This window comes from Pocillopora verrucosa, chromosome 7, assembly GCF_036669915.1.
Source record: "Pocillopora verrucosa isolate sample1 chromosome 7, ASM3666991v2, whole genome shotgun sequence".
NCBI lineage: Eukaryota > Metazoa > Cnidaria > Anthozoa > Scleractinia > Pocilloporidae > Pocillopora > Pocillopora verrucosa.
Window position 1 is genome coordinate 24,334,318 of NC_089318.1, and position 20,983 is coordinate 24,355,300.

General features: G+C 38.1%; 1 protein-coding gene across 2 annotated transcripts in view; it reads left to right on the forward strand.

Annotated features, from left to right (window-relative positions):
• Nucleotides 1–20,729, forward strand: part of LOC131792066 (ribosome quality control complex subunit NEMF) — a 31,349-nt gene extending 10,620 nt beyond the window's left edge. For both annotated transcript variants that reach the window (XM_059109429.2, XM_059109430.2), the window contains 20 exons: nt 12,037–12,197; nt 12,782–12,872; nt 13,478–13,539; nt 14,033–14,096; nt 14,176–14,264; nt 14,455–14,558; nt 14,855–15,222; nt 15,409–15,572; nt 15,672–15,759; nt 16,140–16,177; nt 16,703–16,811; nt 17,015–17,086; nt 17,715–17,792; nt 18,155–18,581; nt 18,673–18,710; nt 18,984–19,022; nt 19,463–19,569; nt 20,020–20,063; nt 20,318–20,397; nt 20,584–20,729. In XM_059109429.2, coding sequence (XP_058965412.2) covers nt 12,037–12,197; nt 12,782–12,872; nt 13,478–13,539; nt 14,033–14,096; nt 14,176–14,264; nt 14,455–14,558; nt 14,855–15,222; nt 15,409–15,572; nt 15,672–15,759; nt 16,140–16,177; nt 16,703–16,811; nt 17,015–17,086; nt 17,715–17,792; nt 18,155–18,581; nt 18,673–18,710; nt 18,984–19,022; nt 19,463–19,569; nt 20,020–20,063; nt 20,318–20,397; nt 20,584–20,661 — 2,301 coding nt within the window. In that variant the 3' untranslated portion in view covers nt 20,662–20,729. The remainder of the gene's footprint in view (nt 1–12,036; nt 12,198–12,781; nt 12,873–13,477; nt 13,540–14,032; nt 14,097–14,175; nt 14,265–14,454; nt 14,559–14,854; nt 15,223–15,408; nt 15,573–15,671; nt 15,760–16,139; nt 16,178–16,702; nt 16,812–17,014; nt 17,087–17,714; nt 17,793–18,154; nt 18,582–18,672; nt 18,711–18,983; nt 19,023–19,462; nt 19,570–20,019; nt 20,064–20,317; nt 20,398–20,583) is intronic.
• The last annotated feature ends 254 nt before the right edge of the window (nt 20,730–20,983 follow it).

The window sequence follows — 20,983 nt, forward strand, 5'->3', positions numbered from 1 at the left end:
GCACCTGCGGAATGAGTTAAGCGCCACTTAACTTTTTCCGTCGACATAATCTTTCACTACAATGTCAATACTTATTTCTTTGACGCACGTAAGGCTAACTAAACTCATTTTTTGTCTCAGCTCTACGGATCCTCTGATCGTGCTTAAAATATCTTTTTCCGTTTCTGGTTTTTTCTGTTAGTCCGGCGATACGTTAAATTGTAGTGTAAATTTTTTGAAATGAAAAACCGTGGGCGTGACGGCAATCTATTCATTTCACATTAACCAATTCCATGCCTTTTACCTTTTATCGTGCACAGACGCCGTCGCTTCCTTAGCAATGAGATGTGAACAGCTTGCATTTGCGGAAAACCCTCAATCACTCTTTACTTTTTCGGGTACACAAGTTTACTCTATTTTTTTCCACTGGATTTGATGCACGTTAGACCTATTAGCTTCCCGGCTGGCTTCAAGAAAACGCGACATTTTAAATGCTTCTCTTAAATCATATTTGCCAGTAACTATGTACGCAAAAAAGAGCGAGAGTTTGGCACCGAAATTTATGTTGTTATTTACTGGGCGGGAAGTCGGACGGCATGAAAATAATGGCTGAGGTCTTGAGGAAAAATTGCGGACCGTGGTCCGTAGTGGAAAAAGCTGAACCGGCTACGAGCGCGCGATTAGTCAATCTTGTTTAACACAAGATTGCCGTTTTGAATGCGATTATGCAGTCATAAAGCCCTAGAGGGGTCACAAAAAAAAATTTTTGACTTCGCTCTGTAGACGATAAAGTGAACGTGACCCTTTACACTCTTACATCAGTATGTTCAGTATGTGTTTTCTTCCCAATGTTCTGTATTCGTTTACCCTTATACGTACAAGGAGAATTTGTTTAATAATCATGAGCCTATTTAGTCGGAGATTGTTTTTTTTTTCTTTCATGGCCTGAATATTTGATTTAGTAGCGAAATTAGATGGTACTCACTCTTAGCGGTGAAAGGCTTAGTAAATAAATAAAATAGGGTGAATCGGCCGCTACATGCAATCCAATTCGGAACGAAAAGTTCTGTTGTGTTGTGTCACCAAGAACTCACTCCCTCCTCTTAAAACAAGAAACAATATCATTGGCACGCTCGACATGCCTATGTTTTAGTCTAGACTTGCGGAACTGTGTAAAAAGCAGAGAGGAGGGAGGGGTGGGAGGGAGGGGTGGGGGAGGTGAGGATGCTGCATGCATTAAGTTTCCTTGAAATATCGATTTTGAAGATTGTTTTACTTTGCGAAGAAATTATTTGTCACCAGAAAAAAAAGAAGTTTTGGTTTAGAATATAATACTGAAATGTGAATTCGTCTTTTATTTTCGTATATCATAATGGAGCGGTAGCAGCCAATTGTCGAAACAGGTTTTCTTTTACGCGTGATTAAAATGCTTTGTTCGAAAAGGAGGTGTTTTTCATTCTTATGGAAAACGGACCTTTGTAAACTTGGAATCGTCAATTATTTATGAAGAAACGTCTGATATTCTAATGAAGTTTGAACTAATTTTTCTGTGGACTTAATTTTATGAATATTTCGTGTTTTCGTGGCCTCAGCGTAAATTTATATGCTAATTAATTCCCATTTCCTTTTTTAATTTTTTCTTTTCTCAGGATAACGTTATTGCACTTAGTTGTATGTGAATTGATCAACATGTGGACGAATTAGACAAGTCTCTGAATAGTATTTTTAGGAAATACACTCGATAAGTATGCGATAATTGTGTTGGATTATGGAGCGACAAATAAACTCGATCGGGCCCGTCACTGCGGGTCAGTAATGACGATATAATGAAATGCATGTGGACATTTCTTTGTAGGTAAACCGACAGATGTCACCATTCTGAACTAGTTAATTAATCAGTCCCGAACAGAACTCGGAAAGGCAAAATAAATAAGTTAAACATCTCGCACAAGATCAAAGTATGTAATAATACGGAGAAGGATGTGAGCGAACCTTAAATTATTTTTTTTTTTAAACGAACCTTAATTTTTTTTGAAAGCTGCGTTCCCTATCCTAAGTTGCACTGTTGCAAGTGAAAAAGTTATTTGCTATTTATCGAACATTGCTAATCCTATTTTAAGCGCCTTTTTCTCGGCACATTCGTGATATTCCAATCCTGGTATGAAGTGTGCAGCTTTGAAACACTGAAAACGAGACGAAAAAACCGTTAGAAACAACTCAAGGCGGTAGCCCTCTGTGCTTTCGATGTCTTCTAAAAATAATACAAGACAGGTGGCAGGAACCTGCCCCTAGCTTATTCATAAGTCATCGACAAGAGCTTTTAATAAAGCATTTCAGCAGGCCTAACTTTTCAAATGAGATTGACTCATTCTCCGCATACAAGCTCATCTCAACGAGTCAGGTACTTATCCAACAAGATCATGGTTCAGGCTCAAGACTCCATCCATTGTATTATTAATGTTGTCTTTAACTCGTTCTCTTCTTACACATCCATAATGTTAAACGTTTTGGCAATTATTGGCATGGGGAAGTCGTCGGCATTGCCAAAGATTTTAAAAACGTTGCTGATAAGTCTTGCTGTTTCTGATCTCTGCGTTGGTTTATGTGCACAACCTATTTATGTCGCACGACTGGTTATTTGCCACTATGAAGGACGTGCCTTGGAAAAAGTGAATGTTCTTGAGATTGTCGATCCCTTCTTGCCTCGTGCCTTTTGGTTTGCATCGTTTCTGAGTGTTACAGCTCTGGGTGCCGAAAGATTTCTGGCCATTCACCTTCATCTTAGATATCAGGAACTTGTGACACACAAACGTGTTGTTGCTTTGGTTGTTGTAGTATGGGTGGTTAGTGCATCGCTGTCATTAATCAAGTCTCTCTTGTTGCAAATTGGTGATTCAATCTTGGTCGTAATTTTTGGTTTTTGTTTTATTTGTACTTCCATTTTTTATTGTAAAATTTATTCCACTGCGCAGCGACACACAAACCGAATTCAAGCCCTTCATGTCCACAATAGTGAAATGGCAGTGTACATTGCGAGGATAAAGAAGTCGGGGTTGTGCACATGCTATGTGTATGTCGTGTTTTTGTTGTGCTACTTGCCTCATTACTGTACATATGGTGTGGGTTTAGTTATTCTTGAACCAAATACCACGTATTTTAATTTTCTTCAGTATACTCTCACCCTGGTATATGTTAATTCATCGTTAAACCCTGTTGTTTACTGCTTGTTGATGAGAGATATTCGACAATCTATACTTTCCATACTGCGAAATGTGTATGCTCGTCAAAACTGAACTGATAGAGCTGTTACTGAGATGACTGTAAACCATGAAACGGCATTCTGAAACAATTAGACTGGTCCATTTTTTTATTAGAAGCAAAAGTTATACAACTGAGAAGTTGAAGAAACTTTGAACTTTTTTTCGTTTTCCATGGTTTTTCTATAAGTATTACTGCAACACTATATCCTAGGAGACTCTTTAAGGGTCACGGAATGGAAAGATTAACGTTCTGCAAACGTTTTTCAAGGAAGATGCTGACCAAGGGATGAGAAGGATATTCTACGAAACTGAACTCTTCAAAGAAGAATGAACTATTACATTGTTTGTTGTTGTCATTGCAATTATACCGTTATCTCTAAAAGCATTACAGGTCTTCGCGGGATGTACATTATGTTTAATACTCAGAATAATAAATGCATTCATAAAGCTTGAATCTAACTGTGTGAAATGTTCATGGAAAAAGTTGGGCGATAGAGCATTCCATGTATTTCTCTTTTGTCGTTAATAGCGTTCGTCTCCGCAGAGGTGAGATGTAGGAAGCCTTCATCTTCGGAAAACGTAAACCATATTTGTGTCTAGTGCGTAGCAACTAGACACATTGCAAGAGTGGTAAGAGATTCATAGGGTGCTTCATATAGGCCGAAAATTACATAATTTCTGTTATAATTTCTGTGAAGTTTACCGTAGGTGAAAGGCCACATGAACTAAGCGATCATCGCGGAACACAAATATGACATGCTTAACCGGTGACGTGGCGTAAAAACATCGATATATTGTTGTCATCAGTCGGCAATCCCTATTTGAGCGAGACTTCCTGAGTAAACAGAGACTTGCCTGGGGGTTCGATGTTGCGTTTTATTGGTCGGCGGCATAATAGCATTGATATGCATGCTTAATGAGTTGCGAAAACTATGAAATTCTCTGGAGGGCAATATCTCGAGGTTTGTTCTAACGGGAGTAACCTCTACTTAAACGGAATACTCGGGTATGAAGATCTGTGGGATTGTCATAAAAATTGGCCTGAATGTTCTCCAGATACGAACGCACAGATGTGCGCCGAGGCTTGAACCAAATTCGAACTATTTCTCTCGTGACGTTCCGGAGCGTGACAACAACCGAAATATTTTTCTATGGTCCAAATATTTCTCAGGAACTAATGAGAATATTGAAAAGCACTACAGACTTGTTAGCTTATAATGGTTTATTATCTGCAGAATGATACTGTCCAGTTTGTTGGGGGGGGTCGACGGTAAAGCGGAGGCTGGTAATTCAGGAAAGCAAACACCGTTAGTTTTGTGTTTAAATGCTCGCGCGCGCCTTTAAAAAATCTGTGGAAAAAGTTGTCAGAATCTATACTTTATAGGATTTACAGTGATATTAAGTTTTCCATGGTTTCTTTTAAAATTGCGCGCGTGGGACGATTTTCCCAGAGGCTACCCTATTTTGTTGACAGTCCTAGTTATAAAAGTAAAGATAGTAATGCTAGTAATACTTTAAGGGCTAACGCTCGAAACGTCAGCTTTAAAACTCTTTACGGTGGCCAATTTACCAACTCAGTTGATAATACTAAATTACCTTGTAATTCTCTCCCACCTTTTTCTTTAGAAACCTACCCCCTTTATACTTTACATCGCTTATTATGATAAAGAAACATTTGCTCCGAAAGTGAATGAAAGAAGATTATTAATATGCTAACTCTCTCGATTATCCTACGCATTCTTAATGTTCTGTTAACAGTTTAAAACAAAGTCCTTGCAATGAGGAAACTTCATGCTAAGGCAGCGAAAACTCCAAAAACATTGCCCCTGAGTTTTGGTGTATCCCATTCTTTAGACTGACAAAAGTGAATTTCCTATCCCTCTTCTGAGAAATGCGAATCAGATGGCACATTCGAATCGCAAGTTTGTCAGCGACGAGGGATTTTGTAAAACATCTAAGGCCTTAGAGCTTATACACCATTCCAGCAAAACTTTCACTTAGTTATTCCTATATTTTGTTCTCCACACTTCGATGTTATTTCTCACACCTTCGTTTTCTTTATATATCATCGGTAATCTTTTCTTATTTGCATTTGATAAAGGTGACATGCTTTTGCCGAAACGTCATGTTTTAATAGCGTTGCTTTTTATCTTTCAAAGTTTGTTATTCTTGCGAAAGAAACTCTTTACGGTGGCCAATTACATTGTCAACTCAGTTGATAAGAAAAAATTGTCATGAAATACCCCTAACCGACGCAGCACCACAGTTTCTTCAGAATTTTACGCCTTTTATTGATTTTGGCAAATTCAAATTCAATGTGTATCTGAATCGATAAAAAAAACAGCGCTGAACTTTAATTTCAGGTCGGGGCTAGAGAGAGAAAGCAAAATTTGTTCGATTTACAATTTACTAAGGTCGCCGTTTCTCTTCGATTTTCACCAAGACTGACAGGTGGTTGAACTTTACATATATTACTTCATTAAGTCCTTTACAAGAACTTGAATAAGCATTGAAATAGTCCGAGCTTAACAAAAGATTTCCATTTATGTTAAACACCATTAGCTGTCGTACAAGTTCACTTCAACGAGTTGAAAAAAAGAGTCGCAATGTCAAAATGGAAGAGGCTGAAAATCTGTACGTGTATCATAAATTCTGTATTGAATTCTGTCTCATCATTCACAGCTATATTGTTGAACGTTTTAACAATCCATGCGATGAGAAAGACGACCGAGTTGCCAAATACATTGAAAACATTGCTGTTGAGTCTGGCTGTTTCTGATCTTTGTGTTGGTTTGCTGGTGCAGCCCTTGTTTGTCGTGGAGTTGGTCAACTGCAATACTGAAGAAGACTTTCACAAGCCGAATGCTCTTACTCTCATCTTCTCGTCTTTGTGCAATATCTTTTCTTATGCGTCGTTTTTGGGTGTTACGGCTCTGAGTATAGACAGATACCTTGCCGTTCACCTTCATCTCAGATATCAGGAACTTGTGACTCCCCAGCGGGTTTTTGCTGTGGTTATTATAGTATGGATTCTTAGTGCATTGCTGTCATTTGCGGAGTTTCTCCCTCTCCAAATTACCGAAACTATTACAGTCGCTGTTGTTTTAGGTTGTTGTTTTATTTGCACAACACTTGTGTATTGTAAAATTTATGCTACCGTACGGCGCCACACGAACCAAATTCTAGATCTTCAACTGCGACAACTAGAACAAGGAGGTGAAATGGTAGTAAACGCTGCAAAGCAGAGGAAGTCGGCGATTAGTGCATTTTATGTATACCTTGTGTTTTTGTTTTGTTATTTGCCCTGTTATTGTGTGTTCATTGTCGGTTCATTTATCCCCGAACCCAAAATTACGTTTGTGGATTTTGAATTGTATGCTTCAACTCTGTTATTTCTTAATTCATCGGTCAACCCAGTTATTTATTGCTGGAAAATGAGACACATTCGACGATCTATCATTTGCATACTACGAAATATCTTCTGTGTCACCACTGAGTAAAACATCGGTTGAGGTTAATTCGTTCTCTCTTTTGTTTTAGAAGAAGCTGTAAAAGGTAAAAAGTAATTATCGGCAGACTTTGTCTAGCCAGGCCCTTGTTTCTGCGTAATTGAAAAGCGATCTTTTCACTGAATTTTTATGAAATTAAATTGATTTAAGGTAAATCTATTAGAACTTGGTTCTGAGTGAATATTATGAAAATTAAATTAATTGAAGTTATAACAATTGGAACTTTCCTTTTTTATTGAGCAAATTGACCAACAATTATACATTCTGGGCGCAAACTTTTGTATCCATGGAAAACAGCGATAATGTTAGGTTTTCACTTTTTGTCGTCAGACAGGTCAGGCCAAGTGGGTCGGTCAGTCGAGTAAAACAAATAAAAAGCAGAAGAATAATAATGATCGACGGAGTGCGAGTTGAGATAGAGCTTGGATATGTGCGTTTCTTTGTTATCTGTTTACAGAATGGAAAATTTGGCGTGAACTCTTGCCATTAAAATCATCTGCTTTTAATTTTTTAGTTGTTATGGATACCTTACAGGTGAATATACATACATTCATACATACTCGAATATTAAATATCAAGTTACAAAGAAAAAAGAAAAAAACTATCTACAGATAAAAATGTAGATTATAAAAACAGCTTACATTTCGATAATAAAATAGCATCTTATGATCTATGAATTAACATATTTATAAAAATTTTCTTTCTTAAAAGGTTAAGGCTTTTTGTGGTTATGATCTACTTTGGTAAAGAGTTAAATATTTTTACCCCAAGGTAGGCAAAAGCCCTTTGGCCGGTCGAGATCTTGCATTACTTGACTGGTAATTTTTGTTGTTAATGTTACGCAACTGGAATAGGAATTTTACATATCCAGATGTAACGAGTGTTTTGGAAAAACAAAATTGGCTTCTAGTTTTTTCGATTTTTTGTCGGGTATATGAATACGTATATGATGATAGAATGCCATGAATAAGTTCAAATAACCTTTACGAAGTGGCAAGATCAACTTTCCGTACGATTTAAACCAGAAAGGGAATCAGCTTGTGACTGATATTCAACCAAACTAGACCGTAATCTTTACTAGATAGGCTTTTTAAAGCTCTGTAGAGAGCGAGTCAGCTGTGCTCCAGGAAGGCAAGTTATACTTTAGATTGCAATCTCGCTTGCTTGAGAATTTATTTTGAATTGAATTTGATCTGTTTACCACAGTATGGTAGTCGAGGTAAAGAAATTCTGAAAATTCTCGTTGTTGACTTTAACTACGTGTGCTGGTGGTATTCAAAAAGAAAACAGGATATTGATCACGCTGAGATGAAATTGTACTCGTCGCCAAAGTTGCGGTAGGAACATTTAGAGGCGTTATGTCTTTAAATTAAATGGCGGGAACTATATGTGGCTTAGAGGGAAAATTATTACGATTGGGAGAGGAAATATCACGAAGGTTTGTTGTCATCAATGCAAATTCAGCTTTTTTTTTTTATTATTTTTTTCGAAGCCGAAGTCGAAATATTTCTTAAGTGCAACCTCTATCTTACTGATGAAAACAAATATTTAGCAGTGCTGATGATAAAAAAATTTTACTCGGATATAAGCTCAAATTCTTTGATCACTTGAGTGATATGTTGAATATTGCGTTGGCCCTCAAGTTTCATGCTCTAACAAACCGTTAACCACAAGACGCCAGCTATTCCATTGTTTTTCGCAGTTTGTTTGCCTTCATCAACAATAAGCATTCAATAATCGTGGGGTGTCATTTGACCCAAAGTTAATTATCTTTACATAAGTTCCAACTGACATTTGAACGACACGGAGATGTTGAATAATCAACGTATGTTGGGTTTTTCCATTTCCACTTAAAAAAAATTGAGTTTTGAGAATTCACAGTGGAATACATTTATATGTATTTTATGAGAAAGGCTGCACTGGCCAAAATTCTGAATATCTTTTTTTGGGAATACCGTGTTTGTCTTTACATTTTTAAAAAGCGTTTTTATCACGGAGAGTATAATCTATGATAATGTCTTTTGTTCATGTCATATTTCTACCTTGGAGTAGTCTTTGCAGGCAATCGTCAGCGAGCCAGAACCTTTATTTTCACAAATAGCGAAGAAATTCCAAAATTTCTCAGAGGAAAGATCTAAGTTTTGTGCCTTTCTGTTTTGTTTAGTGTTTTGATATCCAGTTTATCTAAGCCAGGCCAGTTCTCTTTCCTTCGGCTTACGAGGAACCAACTGCTTACAGGGTCAACCGGAATTGAAGCTTAATTTTGACATTCACAGTATTTCCTTCCAGTTCCACCCCTTTAGTTACTTTCTCAAAGAAACTTCATGTATCAATTTTACATCTAAGTTTCTAGAACTCGGTTTGTGAGTTACTATTTTGCTGGGCAGACTCAATCTAGAAAATAACACAAACAGATTTGGAGTTAGATTTTCTCTTTAAAAATGTGAAAATGATATTCTTTTCATAATTCTCTTTCTTCTATTTATGTTGAAATTATTTGCTAAATTTATTTTCCCCCAAAAGGCTTTAATCTTAAATGATTCAATAACATTTGTCATTGATCAGGAGTGATGCGTTTGCCAAACTCTTAGGTCAAGATTAATTAAGACTTGATTTCCGGTGAGTTCCGGTGCGTATTATCGTAAAAAATGAGCGTCTTTCTTGTCACTTTCGCCCAATGACAAAAATATTAACGTCAGGATCCCATTTTTTTTTGTATGTCTTTGTGGGGAAACGTGGGGGCGGGATTACACTTCACCAAATGAAATATTTGCAAGTGTGGATGATCTATGCCTGTTGACGACGTTTCATTCTCATTTTTTATTGGATCACTGACGTACTTTTCAAGGAGGACAGCACTTGTGAGTTACACTGGCGTCATCAAAAGGAAATGAAAAAGACCGTTAACCAACCAAATAATGACACGGAATAAAAAACTAAATTAGTTTTGTTCCGAATTTGAGAGTGAAGGTTTTTTTTTTTAATAGTTGCCGACCTGCAAATCAAATTGAAGAGGAGGTTTGGACAGAAAGTATTGCTATCTCGACGCCGTATTTTTTAGTCATTTATTTAGTTCTATGTTATTACAAACTTAAAATGGTGGTAACTGTATCGAAAGCTAATTTCGATAATAAGTAAAAGAAGAAATTACGTTTTTTAGCTATTATGTGACAGGTGCAAATAATTTTTACACATTACATTCATCAGCCCTTGACAGTTACCCGCACCTTGTTTACTTACGCTGATAAAATAGAATTTATAGAGGCTCATGCATTTCAAGAGTGAGAGTTTCCTCTCTGATGATCGGAGTCTGTAAAACGCACAATTTCACTTCTTTTAGCGGGAGAACGCCCGACTGAAGCTTAATTTTCATGAAGTTCTACGATGGCAGATGCGAAAAACCAGTTTTATTCGTCTCTCATCGTTAACTCCGTGTTAAACGCCGTGTTTTCTTTAACAGCTGTAGCGTTGAACATTTTAACAATTTATGTGATGAGGAAATCTTCGTCCTTACCACCGACTTTGAGAACATTACTGTTGAGTCTTGCTGTTTCTGATCTTAGTGTTGGTTTGCTGGCACAACCACTTTACGTTGAAAAGCTTGTTACGGCTTTGCTGCAGAACTCCTCAGACGATCCGGCGTCTAGCTTGCGCAAATGTACAGATTTTATAAGAAGAGTGATTCTGTATGCTTCATTCTTCAGTATTAGTGCCGTGGGTGTAGACAGATTCTTAGCCGTTCATCTTCATCTCAGATATCAGGAACTTGTGACTCACAAGCGTGTTGTTGCCGGTGTCGTGCTGATATGGGTGTTTAGTGCTTTGCTCTCAATGCTGAGGATCGTTTGGGTGGACATGGGTCTTGTGGTCGGTCTTTTTCTTGGTTTTTGCTTTATTTCTTTAACTGTGGTTTACTGCAGAATTTACTTAGTGGTGCTGCGCCACACAAACCAAATTCAAGCTTTACAAGTACAACAAGTATCAAAAGATGGTGAATTGGCAGTGAACGATGCAAAGCAAAGGAAAACCGTCATATGCACTTCATATGTCTTCATTCTGTTTTTGTTTTGTTACCTGCCCCATTTTTGCAGTTTCGTCGCGTCTGTGTTCGTCCGAAGACCAAATGCCACCTTAAGGTTATTCTTGATAAATACTTCTTCACTGTTGCATATTAATTCATCCTTAAATCCTATTATCTACTGTTGGAAGATGAGGCAAGTTCGACGTGGTATCACTGAGATTCTGCGAAACATATTTCTCAATTGAAACTGAACTTCAAATTCATGTGACGCATCAAAGTAGCTTTGTCAGAATCCATGTCAGTTGTTTAAAAGTAATCTTTCATAATCAAGAGCAAGAATATAATGGACAGATTAAATATTTAATTGAAAGAGTGATCTGAAAAAAAAAATTAGAAGGTACTGTAAGTTTATCATGATTGTAACCATTTTGTTGACTGATGATCCACTTTAATTTTTTTTTTTCAAGACGCTTGTTTTTCCTCAATTAAAACTTTTAGCTAAAGCTTTGTTATTGAATGCTAAATACATCAAAGGTGTCAAAACAGAACAGACCCTAGTTTTCCTTTATTAAGATTACCAACTCAAAATTCGACGAATTGTACTCATCTCATTACCGTTATGAAATGTATGTAAAAATGCATTACCTTTTATCTGTATAAAATATCTTCTCATCAAGATGTTTCCTTTTTTTTGTCTTGCTACTGCTTCTACCCCTTTCCCCCTCCCCTCTCCCCCTAACCCTCTTCCCCCTTCCCTTCCCCCTACCCCTAACCCTCTTCCCCCGCCCCCTTACCCCCTTCCTCTTCCCCCTCTCCCAACCCCCTTCCCCTCCCCCTCCCCCTAACCCCCTTCCCTCTTCCCCCCTTAAAAAAACCCGGTAGTTTTGTGTCTTGATGACATCTATAACAGTAACGAGGTATATCAACGATGTATTGTGTCACGAAGGATCACATTATGTGTCAGGGCGCACTACAGTTCGTATCCATCTATAAGTTCAAACTGACACTATAGTATTACGGAGGAAATGATTTATAGGCGTGTGTGCGGTTTAATACCATTACTTCTCAGAACTGTCCTTCATGCTTCCTTTTTTTCTTTCGACGAGCTTTTACCGCTCTTCCAGACTAGCATCACATTGTTTTTGTTATAATTATTTTTATTTAAAGTGGGATGACATGACGTCAGAAGTGATTACATCGTGAGACAAAACGTGTTCATCAAGGTGGAAAACAGCAGCGTTTTTAAAGATGTCTTCTTTTTTCATAGGTGGAAAAAGCAATCCTGATTGTGAACAGCGCCATCGCAAACCAGATTGACTGGTCTGAAATCAACAACATCGTTAAAGAGGCACAGTCACAAGGGGACCCAGTGGCTTGTGCTATTGGTGCATTGAAACTGGAAACTAATCATATCAGCATGCATCTCAGGTCTGATATCTCTATTATAGCATGGTTCTGTAGGCTCCATAATCAAGTGCTTAGATTGCTAGCGACTTAGAATGCCCGAGTGGGAGTCCTAGGCCTGGTTACTCATTGACAGCCAACTGATTCCTCTCTATGTAGTTTTGATCTGAAGATTTGAGTTGCTTCATGGAATTGGTTCTGATTGATTTGGTAAGCCCCACAGGCCTTTTTGCAATAAACACAGTTGAGTCAACCAGTCTTCATCTCAAAAATTAATTCTGGCGCTGTTTTTGGGTACCTCTGTTCTATCCACCTCAACATCTTCTGGGAATTGTGCGTGTAACATCATCTTTGTCACGACCTGCGCATTGCGCATTTAGCATTGTGCCAAAATCCCTTTCTCAGCTATTGTTTATGAGAGCGAAAAAACCTTGTCTCACTGTAGGAACCCTTGTTTTGAAATGTCATCAGTTCTAGCACAACTTGCGAAGTAATATAATCAAGGAAGCAGCTTAAATCTTTGGGGAATGACCAATAAGAACTTTTTCTCTCTTTTAATTACACGCTTTTTTTCTTTATTTCACACTTTATGCAACAACGTCACGTAGGAATCCGTATGACTCTTCAGAATCAGACCCTGGTTCAGATGAAGAAGATGATGATGAAAGTACAAAAAATAAAAAGAAGAAAAAAACAAAGGTGTGTCAGTGATTGTACAGTGGAGTTTCTATCGTCGACTTTTTTCTTCCAATATCACCCCCCTCGATCATACATTATGCTTAGAAGAATAAAGGAAATGATCATCAACTTAACATCATCAACAAAAGTCTCCCTGTCAGCACCTCAGGAATTGTAAAGAGAACAGTATAAAGAATATGAATGCTGATGCTAGGGTGTTGAGGTTTACAAGTGATAAACGACTCAGAACTGTACAGGCGAACGTTCCCACTCAGAAGATGAGCAGCCAAGTCATGGTTGACGCATCTTGAAAAATGTAGCCAAGAATTTCAACCAAATTTTATATCCGTTTTATTCTTTTCCATCCGTTGTCGTCTTTGTCTCATAACGGTTTATTATTGCTTCTTTCGTGCTTTTCTTTACTGTTTATATAATTTTTTTCATAGCCCCCTTTAAGTTGAAGGTTGTTAACTCGTTATGCTTAGTGTGAAACACTACTCCTGATACATTCATCGTCGCGTAGATATGTTCTTTCTTGATAGGCTTAAAAACTGCAAAATTATTCTCTCAGTTCCACAACTCCCAGCACTCCTTATTTATTGAAGTACACTTTCTCCATCTTATAGGGTCCTAAATTTACTAAAATTGACATCAACTTGGCTTTGTCTGCATACGCGAATGCAAGAAGGTACAAGAAGTTATTACTGCGATTATTTCTTAATGTATGTCAGTCGCTGCTCATAGATGATGGTGTCTTGGAAACGTTATTTGTTTTACAGTAAATGGTTTGAACCCGTAGGTAACATGTAATAGTGTAGTTTGATCGTCCAAGTGAGTGTAGTCTTGAGAAGGACTGTTGTCGGCAATGGTGACTGACGTTTCGTTTCCGACCAATCACAACTGACCTACGCCACTTGAGTCTTACAGCCATAACATCAGGCAAAACTGACCAATCAGTTTATATAAGCCGGACTAAGTACATTCGACTGACAACAACCTTTCAATTGACTCTGATGATGACTTCTGCTTAGGTTGTCGAAACGTCAGTCACCATTACCGACAACACTCCTTCTCAGGACTACACTCATCCGAACGATCAAACCACACTACTACACGTTATTTGTTTTATGCTATATATTACCCCGAGTAATTGGAACTTCTACTCACTCTTATCGTTGCAGCTTTTATGATAAGAAAAAATTTTCCTCAAAAAAGGAACAAAAGACAATTGATGCTTCGGAGAAGGTTAGTTGGTCTATGTCTTAAGTTATTGGTTGCATAACTTGCAAATCACTTTAACAAATTTAATTGTTTTCAATCACAGGCGTTAAAATCAGCGGAGCGAAAAACGAAGGAAACCCTGAAAGAAGTTGAGACTACTACAAGAATCAAGAAAGCACGGAAAACTTACTGGTATAATTCTCAAAGATACAACCACCTTTGTAGCAGTTTTTCTTGATCATTCTTGTCAAGCAGACAAGGTTTTAGAAGAATAGATTTGATAATAAATGAGCGCGAGCCTTGATGTATACAGAAGATAAAGAGGCATTAACATAAATAGATATTTGCTAGGAAGCCAATTAGATATTTTTTTCTTTATCAGGTTTGAGAAGTTTCTTTGGTTTATCAGTTCTGAGAATTACTTAGTAATTGGTGGCCGAGACCAACAGCAGAATGAACTTGTGGTGAAACGACATCTAGAACAAGGTGTGTTGTAGCTAACTTTACACCCAGTGTTAACACTGTTTTATGAATTATTCAACCTCCCAAACTTTTCCTACGAATGTTGCCAGTCATGAGTTTGCTCGCGGTCAAAACTGGTCACATAGTTTTTGAGAGTGCGCCTGGTGACCGCTTACATGCTTCCCAGCGCTTCTTAGCTTCTTTCTTATTTTCCGCGGTTGGCAATGGGTACATTTTTCAGCTCTTGACTTTGTGTGTTTTGGCGCCAGTTACGTGTTTTTGTGTCATATATCATTATCACATATATCTTTTCTCCTCAGGTGACGTGTACGTTCACGCGGATCTCCATGGTGCCACAAGTGTTATAATAAAGAATCCCACGGGTCAGCCCGTCCCACCAAAGACCCTTAATGAAGCCGGTTGCATGGCGGTGTCCTACAGTGCTGCATGGGAGGCACGGATTGTGACCTCAGCCTGGTGGGTGCATCATTCGCAGGTGTCCAAGACGGCACCCTCAGGAGAGTACCTAACCACGGGAAGCTTCATGATAAGGGGCAAGAAGAACTTCTTGCCGCCATGTTACCTTATGATGGGCTTTGGTTTTTTGTTTAAATTGGATGAAACGTCCATCGAAAATCATTTGAACGAGAGAAAAGTTAGGGCTGTTGAAGATACTGAATTAGTTGAGGTAAGGTCCGAGAGGTTTTCAAAGATGCTTAGTTTTCCTGTAACATGTTTTGTTTTGCTTTTGTCCTGTTTATTCGCTTTTGAGAGCCTCACACCATCACACAGACTGTTTGCACAATATGCATTTTTTTTAACCCAAATATATCGGGTAACAATCCAATGATATAACATTTCGAACTTGATATAGGATGCTGAAGGAGACGAAGAGCTGAGCATTCCAAGCGACGAAGGTGAGGAAGAAAATCCACCGAATTCTGCTGTCGAAGGGGTAGCTACTCTGGAAGAAGATGATGAGGAAGATAGCTTGTTTCCTGATACAAGCATCGATATACAGCTTACGAAGGAGGGAAAGTAAGTTTTGTTTGAATTTCCTGTAGAATAATTTTCAAAGGCAATGTATACATCTTTTGTATATCACTAAATTTATCGGGTTTCTGTGTTTCTTTATAGAGTACAGCTTCAGCGTGGAACGAGTAGAAGCAACAGCCGAAGAGATAGCGAAGAAGGAGAAACTGTTGCCCCTGAGGAAAGCAAACAGGTATGTTGAAAGTTTGAGAGGTCATAAGGAGCAAAATGCAAGAAAGCGTAACTTATAGTCAGTTGAGTTTTATTATGTCAGTTTTGGTAATTTCTTATCAAGAAACTGCCAATCGTATCAAAAAAGTAATCAGGAATTAGATTGGCTTTCCTTTCCATAGCTTTATGATTGGTCCACTAAGCTTGCCCTCATTCCTCAACCAATCAGATGCAAAACGAAAACCCTAGTTACCTGGCCACTCGCACTTTCTCGCGCTTCAAGCCAATGGAATGAACTTACTCTGTTTCTTGACAGGCCGTTGTTATTATTTTTGTCTCTGTTTTAAAGCACTCGATCGATCGAAACGTGGCCTAATGTACCTCATTACTGCTTCTTTTCAGCTCACAAACAAGCAACGTCTATCGGCGAAACAGAGGAGGTAATAATTAGCCATTATCCTGTGCAAGTAAATCTTGATTCCTACTAAGTGACATGCTGCAGTGAGCACTAACTTCTACTGTGAATCAAGTGCAGCCTCTTGTCTTCTGATTTACGCGGCGACCATCTCATGAAATTAAAGTGCAGTCAACTTTTGCTTGAACTGAGTCCGGGTGTATCCACGTTTCTTTCAAAGAGGAAGATGCGATTACAAGCGGATCAATATCAGTATCTGGGCAACTGCCCACCTACCCCTCCCCTAACCCAACATTAACCTTGACTGTTGTTGCGTTAGGGGAGGGTTAGGTGGGCAGTTTCCCAGATACTGATATTGATCCTATCAAGCTACCCTCAGAATACAGAGTAGGCTGGAAAGATTTAGGACAAGAGAAAAATTAGTTTCTCCCATTGAGACATTGAAGTCTTTGTTCTGTGCTCAATATTGATCTTACCCTGGCCTCTTTTTTTAATTGGGTGATCAGGGTACATCACAGATTTTTAATAACTGTAATTGAATTTATCTCAGAGAGAATCGGAAGAAGAAGGCCAGGCAAGGTGAAGACGGCCTTTTGCAGGAGAATGACGAGGAAGAGCAAGAAATAGAACAAGGAGAAGAACGTGAGCAGAGGAGCAAGGTACGCAGAGTTATGTCTGCCTTCTGTTTTTAATGGTCATGTTGTACATTAGTCCTTGTAAATCTTCTTCATTAGCTTATGTGTTTTATTTATGCGGATAGGTGATTCAAGCATTTGTTTCTGCGCCACGCCGCATTGTTTATTGAAAGTATTTTGGGAAACAGTCCCTGATATCTTCTGATACTTAAAAATATTTTCTACAGAAATCTGAACAAAACCATCTGCAAAAACAAAAACAACAACAGCAGCAGCAGCCACCTAAGAGAGGACAAAAGGTTTGGTATACTTTTCTTTAAAACTGCCAGACTGTCAATGAATTAAACATTTAGCTGATTATTAACGCTACAGAGAACGTTTAAGGTTCATTTCCTTCGACCGAGCATAATAGTAGATTGTAACGTGGATGTGTTTGTTTTCAAGTGTTTAGAATGACTTCACTCTCATTCGGCCGGTCATATTAAAGTACAGACATAAAATGAGGACTTTCAAGTAATTGAATGGTAGTCAATGAACGGTGGTTTGACATTACACTTTAGACTTGAAGGAAAACTGGAAAATTACATGAGTCAACGAATACATAGGGTGAAAGTACTGAGTGGCTGCTCACGCCACTCGTCATGTGACCGGAAGTGGTCAAGGGTCACTAGCCGGAAGTGATTACAAGGACTACTCTGTACAGCGTAATAAACAATAAGCAAGATCGTTTGATTTTAAGACTTAGAGGCTAGAGACTGATTTTCTAGCGTGACCTAAAAATTACTTAATAAAAGATGAATTATTTGAAGGCTGCACCCTCTTGTTATCTCAGAGAACGGAAGCAATGTAAAAACAACTCAAAGGAACTACCCGTGAAGAAAAGACCTTTTTAGAATGATTTAGTCATTTCCTTTTTTCACTTTTCAGACAAAACTTAAGAAAATCAAAGAGAAGTACGGCGAACAGGATGAAGAGGAACGACAAATGAAAATGGAGATTTTAGCGGTAATGGTTTTTAGCATGTTAGACAGTATTGAATTTTTTCTCCAGTCTGAATCGAAGCGAGGCTGACTGGCAAGGTTGCATCGAAATGAGGCTTGACTCGCAGAAATGCCACGGCTTGTTGCGTTTTGTACGGCCTCAAGTGACTAAAAATAATTTGCCTATTCCCAAGCATATAGTCTAGTTTCCTTGACTGTTTTCTGGTTCCCATGAACATCGGATGGTAGAGACACATTGAGGGTAAACCGACCCGAGACATTTGATTCGAATTATGGTTAACTAATGCTCCACTCCGTTTCTAAATTCTTCAAACGTATGAGCATATTTTCCCTCATAAAAAATGCTGGTTTTTTTCCCTCTTTCAGTCTGCTGGGCCTTCAAAAGAGAGCAAAGCTGATAAGAGGAAAAAAGACAAGAAAGCGGGCAAAGGAAGTGGCGCCAACAGGCCAGTCAGCGGTAAATCGGGGAGAAGGGAAACCCAGACAAGCAAAGGCCAATACCAAAATCAAAATAATCCATGTGCACCAGAAGGCGGTAAAAGCCGAGATCAGGACAATATCTTCCAGCCCAAACAGAATATGGACGAAAACAAAGGCAGCAAAACAAACTGTACAAATCAAAATTCAAGCGTCAGTCAGGAGAGAGGCGATAGAAAGAAAGACGATATTGACAGTGAAGAGACGGCGAACGATTTGGTTAACTCTTCTGATAAACACACTGATGAAGCAAGCAATTTGGAACCGGACAGTGTAGAGGATAATTCCTCCAAAGAGGGAATTTCAAAGAATGAAGGTACAACAATATTTTATGATGATTATTATTCACGTAATCAACCGTAAAATCTCAAAAGTGATTAAGTGTAAATCAGATTTTCCATTTTCAGGTGCGAATTATGTCACACCTGAGAAAGAAAAGGACATTGTAAGTATACAGCTTGGCTATGCTATGTATTTTTTAAACACATTACACCTCATCAAACCTTATCACGGGTCAATGGCTTTGTCAGTCTTAGCGAGATTAACATTCAGAGGTCGTAACAAAATGCCACGCGCACATGATAAGTGACAAGACCCTGTTTGGTGATTAAAAATGACGCATTCGTATGATGATCTACAGATCTTTACTAAATCCTAGATAGTATTTGTTTTCTTATTACTTCTCGATTTAATACTAACTGATTTTTTTTCCATTCAGGCTGAATCAGATGATGAAGCAGAAGACGTAACTCCGAAAGTACGCAGTGCAATAATTTTTATTGAAATTGTTTTTTTCTGAACGATTCTCACCATCGTAACTCATAATTTGGTTCATTCTTTCCCTGTTTCTTTAATAATCTGCTGTTATTAATCGATGATGTTAGATTAAAGCATGACAGTTTCACAGCAGCTTACGGCAAAAGTAAACTCAGATTTTACTCACTAGCGTGATTCACAGTTGCAGAATAACCGCAAAAGAATATTTTGATCACTGTCAATGCAACTATATTGAGTGAAGCATGATTGCGAGAAATTCGAACTCTGCCGATTTCCGTCGATGTCATGCTTATGTAGCCTTTTTAATTTGCTGCGTTTAGCTGATTTTTTACTTAATTGTCACCAGTTCGTTAATTGCAAATGTATTTACGTGGTAGAGAATATTTAACCATATTTCACAATTTTTTCGTTGGTTTGCAGGAAGCTGTATCACTGCTTGATTCTCTGACAGGGTGTCCAATCTCTGAAGATTTACTGCTGTTTGCAATTCCCGTCTGTGCTCCCTACGGTGCCGTACAAAACTACAAGTAAGACAGCAGTTTTCTTCATGAAACACAAAACTTTCGTTGAGTTACTAAGAGGCCTTAAGCTCCAGTTGATCGTGTACTGGACCAGCCCTGACTAGAGTCTCTGTCTTTTTGTGTCAAATGAGGTGTGAAAAGTTATAGTTTATAGGGAAAAAGCTTCCTGATATGCTCCTGAATTAAATATGACGGTCGACGGCCCTTCCCTTGCCGACTCTCCCTGCGATTTTCTCTTTATCCAGAGGTACACTGTTCTTGTCAGGAGTTGGAGAGATATTGAACTTCCCTAACCCACCAGCTACGAAAAGTGGGATAAACCCTAGATGTTTCACACATTGTTTCGTGAAGTCTCCGGTGGTTGAAATGCATAAAGGTTGTTTTCTGTTGCATTTACCCAAGCAGATAACTGATGTGTGTGTGTTTTTTATCTTTTGGTCTCTCTTTGTTCGACAGATTTAAAGTAAAACTTACACCAGGAACAGCTCGTCGAGGAAAAGGTTCGAAAAGCTACACGGAATTTCTTCAATAGATGTTCCGTTGATGCTCAATTGTAAATTTTCTCTGCATTTTCGTGGCCAACTCGGATTTGAATCTACCCGGTCAGGGAATCCTATAAATTAATTTATAATCCAAGTTAATTACAAATTTAGGCCACAAAATTGAGAATTTGCTCCTTAGAATGATACATTTCACCTTGTCCTATGCTTTGTAAAATCCTTATGTGAATTTCAGAGTTTTTTTCTTTCCTTAGCTGCCAAGACGGCGTTGAGCACATTTCTCTTTTCCAAAGAAGCTTCTCAGCTAGAGAAAGATTTGATTAAAAGTCTCAAGGTAAAAATTTCAAAGCTCGCCATATTTCAATAGATAAAGTAGTCCACGATGTTACTGAACTTCAAGTCACTGATAGCATGAATTGCATTTAAACAGTCAGTCGCTCTTCACAACTTTTATGGAAACCACTACTGACAGTGCTCTACGATTGTTTTAAAACTCAGTCATTTTCCATTCTATTTGTAGGACAACGATCTTTCGCGTTACATTCCAGGAAAAGTGAAAGTTTCAGCACCAAACCTTCAGAAAAAGAAGAAGAAATAATCAATTACAATGCAGACTACACTTTATCCAAAAAAATAGTGTTAATAAACCGCAACGTTGTTAATGGACAGAGTGTTGAGTGTTTTTTCTTCCTTTATTACTATTATTATTATTATTATTATTATTATCATTAATTAGATTATTCTTTTAGTTTCCAGGTCTTTTACTAACGGTCTCGTAACTTATTTTACATTATCCATTTTAACCATCAAATATTGACGTAAACGCGTCACGTCACCAAAAACTGGGAATTTTTAGATGGTATCCGCCATTTTCTGCATCGTAGGTGCAATATGATGAGTCTCCTTTAATGTGGTAATCC